The sequence below is a fragment of the Oncorhynchus keta genome, chromosome 23 (genome assembly GCF_023373465.1).
Source record: "Oncorhynchus keta strain PuntledgeMale-10-30-2019 chromosome 23, Oket_V2, whole genome shotgun sequence".
NCBI classification, from domain to species: Eukaryota; Metazoa; Chordata; class Actinopteri; order Salmoniformes; family Salmonidae; genus Oncorhynchus; species Oncorhynchus keta.
This window is the reverse complement of record NC_068443.1, coordinates 45,580,790-45,590,789: the sequence shown is the minus strand read 5'-3', so window position 1 is coordinate 45,590,789 and position 10,000 is coordinate 45,580,790. Positions and strand designations below refer to the sequence as shown.

General features: G+C 44.2%; 1 protein-coding gene across 3 annotated transcripts in view; it reads right to left on the bottom strand.

Moving 5' to 3' along the window:
• Positions 1-10,000, bottom strand: part of LOC118380520 (voltage-gated potassium channel subunit beta-1-like) — a 173,999-nt gene that overhangs the window by 24,152 nt on the left and 139,847 nt on the right. For all 3 annotated transcript variants that reach the window (XM_052477324.1, XM_052477325.1, XM_052477326.1), the window contains one exon: positions 1,311-1,355. In XM_052477324.1, the coding sequence (XP_052333284.1) occupies positions 1,311-1,355 (45 nt within the window). The remainder of the gene's footprint in view (positions 1-1,310; positions 1,356-10,000) is intronic.

Genomic DNA, 10,000 nt, shown 5'->3' with positions numbered 1-10,000 from the left:
ATGAATACATAGTGATGAAGGATGGATGAATACATAGTGATGAAGGATGGATGAATACATAGTGATGAAGGATGGATGAATACATAGTGATGAAGGATGGATGAATACATAGTGATGAAGGATGGATGAATACATAGTGATGAAGGATGGATGAATACATAGTGATGAAGGAATACATAGTGATGAAGGATGGATGAATACATAGTGATGAAGGATGGATGAATACATAGTGATGAAGGATGGATGAATACATAGTGATGAAGGATGGATGAATACATAGTGATGAAGGATGGATGAATACATAGTGATGAAGGATGGATGAATACATAGTGATGAAGGATGGATGAATACATAGTGATGAAGGATGGATGAATACATAGTGATGAAGGATGGATGAATACATAGTGATGAAGAATGGATGAATACATAGTGATGAAGGATGGATGAATACATAGTGATGAAGGATGGATGAATACATAGTGATGAAGGATGGATGAATACATAGTGATGAAGGATGGATGAATACATAGTGATGAAGGATGGATGAATGCATAGTGATGAAGTATGGATGAATACATAGTGATGAAGTATGGATGAATACATAGTGATGAAGTATGGATGAATACATAGTGATGAAGAATGGATGAATACATAGTGATGAAGGATGGATGAATACATAGTGATGAAGAATGGATGAATACATAGTGATGAAGAATGGATGAATACATAGTGATGAAGGAATACATAGTGATGAAGGAATACATAGTGATGAAGGATGGCTGAATACATAGTGATGAAGGATGGATGAATACATAGTGATGAAGGATGGATGAATACATAGTGATGAAGGATGGATGAATACATAGTGATGAAGGATGGATGAATGCATAGTGATGAAGGATGGATGAATGCATAGTGATGAAGGATGATGAATGCATAGTGATGAAGGATGGATGAATGCATAGTGATGACGGATGATTGAGGGAACGTTGACGGAGGGAAGAAATAACCTACGCCTTGACCTTCATCACTACTCTCAGCTGGATGACTGCCACTGCATGTACCATGTATCTATACTGCATGTATCTAAAACCTCTGCAAAGTGTGTGTGTGTGTGTGTGTATGTGTGTACGCGTGGGTGTGTGGTATCAGACAATGTCCTCCAGTCAGCAGAACAGGAGCGTATGACAGGATGTTAACAGTGAAGAGGTGCAGAAGCAGAGAAAGAAGAGTCATGTAGGTGTTTTGTGTAAAGAGCTGAGCTCTGCAGTATTTGAAACATAGTTAAGACTTTTTGAACAGGCACTTACTTTCCTCCCCAGTACAGCTTGGTAGTGATGACCAGACTTGATCGTCTAGAGAGAGAGAGAGAGAGAGAGAGAGAGAGAGAGAGAGAGAGAGAGAGAGAGAGAGAGAGAGAGAGAGAGAGAGAGAGAGAGAGAGAGGAAAAATGAGAGAGAGAGAGAGAGAGAGAGAGAGAGAGAGAGAGAGAGAGAGAGAGAGACAGAAAGGAAGGAAGGAAGGAAGGAAGGAAGGAAGGAAGGAAGGAAGGAATGAAGGAAGGAAGGAAGGAAGGAAGGAAGGAAGGAAGGAAGGAAGGAAGGAAGGAAGGAAGGAAGGGAGAGAGGAGAGGGGTGGAGAGAATTAGAGAGAGATGAATGAGGGAGAGAATCAGAGAGAAATGACAGTTATCAGTAGAGATGACAGTTGTCAATAGAGAGATGACAGTTACCAATAGACATGGCAGTTATCAATAGAGATTACAGTAGAGGGAGATGACAGTTATCAATAGAGAGAGATAACAGTTATCAATTGCTACGTAAGCTTAACTTTCTGAACATTCGAGACGTGTAGTCCACTTGTCATTCCAATCTCCTTGCATTAGCGTAGCCTTTTCTGTAGCCTGTCAACTATGTGTCTGTCTATCCCTGTTCTCTCCTCTCTGCACAGACCATACAAACGCTCCACACCGCGTGGCCGCGGCCACCCTAATCTGGTGGTCCCAGCGCGTACGACCCACGTGGAGTTCCAGGTCTCCGGTAGCCTCTGGAACTGCCGATCTGCGGCCAACAAGGCAGAGTTCATCTCAGCCTATGCCTCCCTCCAGTCCCTTGACTTCTTGGCACTGACGGAAACATGGATCACCACAGATAACACTGCTACTCCTACTGCTCTCTCCTCGTCCGCCCACGTGTTCTCGCACACCCGAGAGCTTCTGGTCAGCGGGGTGGTGGCACCGGATCCTCATCTCTCCCAAGTGGTCTTTCTCTCTTTCTCCCCTTACTCATCTGTCTATCGCCTCCTTTGAATTCCATGCTGTCACAGTTACCAGCCCTTTCAAGCTTAACATCCTTATCATTTATCGCCCTCCAGGTTCCCTCTGAGAGTTCATCAATGAGCTTGATGCCTTGATAAGCTCCTTTCCTGAGGACGGCTCACCTCTCACAGTTCTGGGCGACTTTAACCTCCCCACGTCTACCTTTGACTCATTCCTCTCTGCCTCCTTCTTTCCACTCCTCTCCTCTTTTGACCTCACCCTCTCACCTTCCCCCTACTCACAAGGCAGGCAATACGCTTGACCTCATCTTTACTAGATGCTGTTCTTCCACTAACCTCATTGCAACTCCCCTCCAAGTCTCCGACCACTTCCTTGTATCCTTTTCCCTCTCGCTCTCATCCAACACTTCCCACACTGCCCCTACTCGGATGGTATCGCGCCGTCCCAACCTTCGCTCTCTCTCCCCGCTACTCTCTCCTCTTCCATCCTATCATCTCTTCCCTCTGCTCAAACTTTCTCCAACCTATCTCCTGATTCTGCCTCCTCAACCCTCCTCTCCTCCCTTACTGCATCCTTTGACTCTCTATGTCCCCTATCCTCCAGGCCGGCTCGGTCCTCCCCTCCCGCTCCGTGGCTCGACGACTCATTGCGAGCTCACAGAACAGGGCTCCGGGCAGCCGAGCGGAAATGGAGGAAAACTCGCCTCCCTGCGGACCTGGCATCCTTTCACTCCCTCCTCTCCACATTTTCCTCCTCTGTCTCTGCTGCTAAAGCCACTTTCTACCATTCTAAATTCCAAGCATCTGCCTCTAACCCTAGGAAGCTCTTTGCCACCTTCTCCTCCCTCCTGAATCCTCCCCCCCCCCCTCTGCAGATGACTTCGTCAACCATTTTGAAAAGAAGGTCGACGACATCCGATCCTCGTTTGCTAAGTCAAACGACACCGCTGGTTCTGCTCACACTGCCCTACCCTATGCTCTGACCTCTTTCTCCCCTCTCTCTCCAGATGAAATCTCGCGTCTTGTGACGGCCGGCCGCCCAACAACCTGCCCGCTTGACCCTATCCCCTCCTCTCTTCTCCAGACCATTTCCGGAGACCTTCTCCCTTACCTCACCTCGCTCATCAACTCATCCCTGACCGCTGGCTACGTCCCTCCCGTCTTCAAGAGAGCGAGAGTTGCACCCCTTCTGAAAAAAAACCTACACTCGATCCCTCCGATGTCAACAACTACAGACCAGTATCCCTTCTCTCTTTTCTCTCCAAAACTCTTGAGCGTGCCGTCCTTGGCCAGCTCTACCGCTATCTCTCTCAGAATGACCTTCTTGATCCAAATCAGTCAGGTTTCAAGACTAGTCATTCAACTGAGACTGCTCTTCTCTGTATCACGGAGGCGCTCCGCACTGCTAAAGCTAACTCTCTCTCCTCTGCTCTCATCCTTCTAGACCTATCGGCTGCCTTCGATACTGTGAACCATCAGATCCTCCTCTCCACCCTCTCCGAGTTGGGCATCTCCGGCGCGGCCCACGCTTGGATTGCGTCCTACCTGACAGGTCGCTCCTACCAGGTGGCGTGGCGAGAATCTGTCTCCTCACCACGCGCTCTCACCACTGGTGTCCCCCAGGGCTCTGTTCTAGGCCCTCTCTTATTCTCGCTATACACCAAGTCACTTGGCTCTGTCATAACCTCACATGGTCTCTCCTATCATTGCTATGCAGACGACACACAATTAATCTTCTCCTTTCCCCCTTCTGATGACCAGGTGGCGAATCGCATCTCTGCATGTCTGGCAGACATATCAGTGTGGATGACGGATCACCACCTCAAGCTGAACCTCAGCAAGACGGAGCTCCTCTTCCTCCCGGGGAAGGACTGCCCGTTCCATGATCTCGCCATCACGGTTGACAACTCCATTGTGTCCTCCTCCCAGAGCGCTAAGAACCTTGGCGTGATCCTGGACAACACCCTGTCGTTCTCAACTAACATCAAGGCGGTGTCCCGTTCCTGTAGGTTCATGCTCTACAACATCCGCAGAGTACGACCCTGCCTCACACAGGAAGCGGCGCAGGTCCTAATCCAGGCACTTGTCATCTCCCGTCTTGATTACTGCAACTCGCTGTTGGCTGGGCTCCCTGCCTGTGCCATTAAACCCCTACAACTCATCCAGAACGCCGCAGCCCGTCTGGTGTTCAACCTTCCCAAGTTCTCTCACGTCACCCCGCTCCTCCGCTCTCTCCACTGGCTTCCAGTTGAAGCTCGCATCCGCTACAAGACCATGGTGCTTGCCTACGGAGCTGTGAGGGGAACGGCACCTCAGTACCTCCAGGCTCTGATCAGGCCCTACACCCAAACAAGGGCACTGCGTTCATCCACCTCTGGCCTGCTCGCCTCCCTACCACTGAGGAAGTACAGTTCCCGCTCAGCCCAGTCAAAACTGTTCGCTGCTCTGGCCCCCAATGGTGGAACAAACTCCCTCACGACGCCAGGACAGCGGAGTCAATCACCACCTTCCGGAGACACCTGAAACCCCACCTCTTCAAGGAATACCTAGGATAGGGTAAGTAAGGGTAAGTAATCCTTCTCACCCCCCTTCTCCCCCTAAAAAGATTTAGATGCAAGTGGCTGTTCCACTGGATGTCATAAGGTGTATGCACCAATTTGTAAGTCGCTCTGGATAAGAGCGTCTGCTAAATGACTTATATGTATGTAAATGTAATGACAGTTGTCAATAGATAGAGATGACAGGTATCAACAGAGAGAGATGACAGTTATCAATTGAGATGACAGTTGTCAATAGAGATGACAGCTATCATTAGAGAGAGCTGACAGTTATCAATAGAAAGATAACAGTTATCAATAGAGAGAGACAACAGTTATCAATAGAGATGACAGTTATCAATAGAGAGAGATGACAGTTGTCAATAGAGATGACAGTTATCAATAGGGAGAGCTGACAGTTATCAATAGAAAGCTAACAGTTATCAATAGAGAGAGATGACAGTTATCAATAGAGAGAGATGACAGGTATCAATAGAGAGAGATGACAGTTATCAATAGAGAGAGATAACAGTTATCAATAGAGAGAGATAACAGTTATCAATAGAGAGAGATGACAATTATCAATAGAGAGAGATGTCAGTCATCAATAGAGATGACAGTTATCAATAGAGAGATGACAGTTATCAATAGAGATGACAGTTATCAATAGAGAGATAACAGTTATCAATAGAGAGATGACAGTTATCAATAGAGAGAGATACCAGTTATCAATAGAAATTGAACAGTTATCAATAGAGAGAGATGACAGTTATCAATAGAGATGACCGTTATCAATAGAGAGAGATAACAGTTATCAATAGAGAGATAACAGTTATCAATAGAGAGATGACAGTTATCAATAGAGATGACAGTTATCCAATAGAGAAAGATAACAGTTATCTTTAGAGAGATGACAGTTATCAATCGAGATGACAGTTATCAATATAGAGATGACAGTTATCAATAGAGAGATGACAGTTATCAATTGAGAGATGACAGTTATTAATAGAGAGATGCCAGTTATCAATAGAGAGATGACAGTTATCAATAGAGAGATGACAGTTATCAATAGAGATGACAGTTGCCAATAGAGAGATGACAGTTATCAATAGAGAGATGACAGTTATCAATAGAGAGATGACAGTTATCAATAGAGAGATGACAGTTGTCAATAGAGAGATGACAGTTATCAATAGAGATGACAGTTATCAATAGAGAGATGACAGTTATCAATAGAGAGATGACAGTTATCAATAGAGAGATGACAGTTATCAATAGAGAGACAACAGTTATCAATAGAGAGATGACAGTTATCCGTAGAGAGATGACAGTTATCAATAGAGATGTGACAGTTATCAATATAGAGATGACAGTTGTCAATAGAGAGATGAGAGTTAACAATATAGAGATGTCAAAGTGATTCAGAAGGCTATTGTGTTTATCTAACTACATCATCTGACCCTCTCTCCCTCCCTTTCCCATCATTATGTTTATGTAGATTAGTGTAAATGAGTTGTGTCTATGAGTGAAACTCCTGCTCTCCTACATTCTGTACTGCCAGCCATGAATGAGTGTGTACCAGTTCCGTTACGAAATGACAAAGGGGAGGGAACCAATGACAGAACATTGTGACATAACAGCTAGGACACATCAACAAGACAAGGAGATACAGAGAGACATATAACTACATGTATACACACACACACACACACACACACACACACACACACACACACACACACACACACACACACACACACACACACACACACACACACACACACACACACACACACACACACACACACACACACACACACACACACACACACAGACATAGAACTATATGTATAACACACACACACACACAGACATAGAACTGTACACACAAACAAAAAGATAAACGCAACATGCAACTATTTCAGTGATTTTACTGAGTTACAGTTCATTTGAGGAAATCAGTCAATTGAAATGAATTAATTAGGCCATCATCTATGGATTTCACATGACTGGGAACACAGATAGGCATCTGTTGGTCACAGGTACCTTAAAAAAATGTAGTCAGTATCTGGTGTGACCACCAGGTGTCTCATGAGGAGCGACACATCACCTTCGCATAGAGTTGATCAGGCTGCTGATTGCGGCCTGTGGAATGGCTGTGTGAAGTTGCTGGATATTGGCGGGAAACTGGAACACGCTGTCGTACACGTCGATCCAGAGCATCCCAAACATGCTCAATGGGTGACAGGTCTGGTGAGTATGCGGGGACATATTCAGCTTCCAGAAATTGTGTAAATTGTGTCCTTGCGACATGGTGCCCTACTTTATCATGCTGAAACATGAGGTGATGGAGGTGGATGAATGGCACAACAACGGGCCTCGGGATCTCGTCACAGTATCTCTATGCATTAAAATTGACATCAATAAAATGCAATTGGGTTCGTTGTCCGTAGCTTATTCCTGCCCATACCATAACCCCACTGCCACTACGGGGCCACTCTGTAGACATCGTTGACATCAGCAAATCGCTCGCCCACACGACGCCATACACGCTGTCTGCCATCCGTCCGGTACAGTTGAAACCGGGATTCATCCGTGAAGAGAACACTTCTCCAGCGCACCACCGGCCATTGAAGATGATTATTTCCCTTCAGAAGTCGGTTAGGACACCAAACTGCAGTCAGTCAAGAACCCTGGTGAGGACAACGAGCAGATGAGCTTCCCTGAGATGGTTTCTGACAGTTTGTGCAGAAATTCTTTGGTTGTGCAAATCCACAGTTTCATCAGCTGTCCGGGTGGCTGGTCTCAGACGATCCCGTAGGTGAAGAAGACGGATATGGAGGTCCTGGGCTGGCGTGGTTACACGTGGTTAGCGATAGTGCGGCCGGTTCACCATACTGCCAAATTCACTAAAATGACGTTGGAGGGGGCTTATGGTAGAGAAATGAACATTCAACTCTATGGCACCAGTTCTGGTGGACATTCCCGCAGTCAGCATGTCAATGTCACACTCGCTCACAACATGAGACATCTGTTGCATTTTGTTGAGTGACAAAACTACACATTGTAGAGTGACCTTTTATTATCCCCAGCACAAGGTGCACCTCTGTAATGATCATGGTGTGTAATCAGCTTCTTGATATGCCACACCTCCACCACGGTGGATGGATTATCGTGGCAAAGGAGAAATACACACTAACAGGGATTTAAACACATTTTTGCACAACATTTTTTAAGAAACATGGGAACATGTGGAACATTTCTGGGGCGTTTTATTCATGAAACACGGAACCAACACTTTACAGGTTTATATTTTTGTTCAGTGGAATTAACACACACACACACACACACACACACACACACACACACACACACACACACACACACACACACACACACACACACACACACACACACACACACACACACACACACACACACACACACACACACACACACAGGCATGAATAGACTGTTGGATATGCCAATTTTATATACAGCTAGCAAACTTTTTTTTAAATTCGTGGGATTCTCTCCATAGGGGGACCCTGGGCAACTGAAATGTCTGAACTTTTCCAACAGTCTGACTGTGAACATTTGTGCAAAAAAACAAATGAAGGGAGACATGGATGCTTTAAAATAAAAAAATACAAAAACTGATGATGCAATATGAAAAGAAGTGGTTGGAGGAGATTAATCAAAAAACCACATTTCAGAACCTTTTGAACAAATTGAGAATAGCCTCGTTATGTATTATTGTATATTTTATTATCTTACTTTCTTTTCTTTTTTACTTTAGTTTATTTTTGTATTTGTTTTCTTTAACTTTATTTTCTTAAAACTGCATTGTTGGTTAAAGGGCTTGTAAAAGTAAACATTTCACCTGTTGTATTCGGCGCATGTGACTAATACAATTAGATTTGATATTTATTTGATGATTTGATTTGATTTTGTTTGATTCAGGGTGAATTGGTGTGTGAGAGATATATTATGTATAACCTACCTAAAAACAAGAGGGCGATATGTGCACAGGTACTATCAGGGATATTGCCTCTGCGTATTGAAACAGGTCAGATCAGGGATATTGCCTCTGTGTTTTGAAACAGATCAGATCAGGGATATTGCCTCTGTGTATTGAAACAGGTCAGATCAGGGATATTGCCTCTGCGTATTGAAACAGGTCAGATCAGGGATATTGCCTCTGCGTATTGAAACAGGTCAGATCAGGGATATTGCCTCTGTGTTTTGAAACAGGTCAGATCAGGGATATTGCCTCTGCGTATTGAAACAGGTCAGATCAGGGATATTGCCTCTGTGTATTGAAACAGGTCAGATCAGGGATATTGCCTCTGCGTATTGAAACAGGTCAGATCAGGGATATTGCCTCTGCGTATTGAAACAGGTCAGATCAGGGATATTGCCTCTGCGTATTGAAAAAGGTCAGATCAGGGATATTGCCTCTGTGTATTGAAACAGGTCAGATCAGGGATATTGCCTCTGCGTATTGAAACAGGTCGGTATTGTGGTAAAATGGAAGTGGAAAGACTACGTAACTATTGTGACCTCGTAGAAATAGAGAATGAATCTCATTTTATCCTCTGTTGCCCTTTCTACCATTATGTGGCTGAGCGATGAGGAGAAACTGAAATGGTTGTTTTTCTATTATATTTTTCCATTTACTCCATTTTTAAATAAAGCCTGGAATAAAAGAAAAAGGCAAATTATAATTCTATAATAAAAAATATTTAGCTCCAGATATATATCAAAGGGCATGTATGAATATACTGTAGATTGTGTGAGGGGCCTCTATCAAACTTGAATCTTCTCTGTGTACCAGACCGGGATCTATCAAACTTGAATCTTCTCTGTGTACCAGACCGGGATCTATCAAACTTGAATCTTCTCTGTGTACCAGACCGGGATCTATCAAACTTGAATCTTCTCTGTGTACCAGACCGGGATCTATCAAACTTGAATCTTCTCTGTGTACCAGACCGGGATAAAACGTCTTACACTTTATTTTTCTGTATGTATTTATTTGTATTATTTTTACTGCTAGAATTATAGCTATGATGTAGAGATTTATTTTTTCACTCTTTATGCGGTGCGCACAGAACACCGGAAGAATTATCACTGCATTATCACTGCATTATCACTGAATTATCACTGAATTATCACCGAATTAT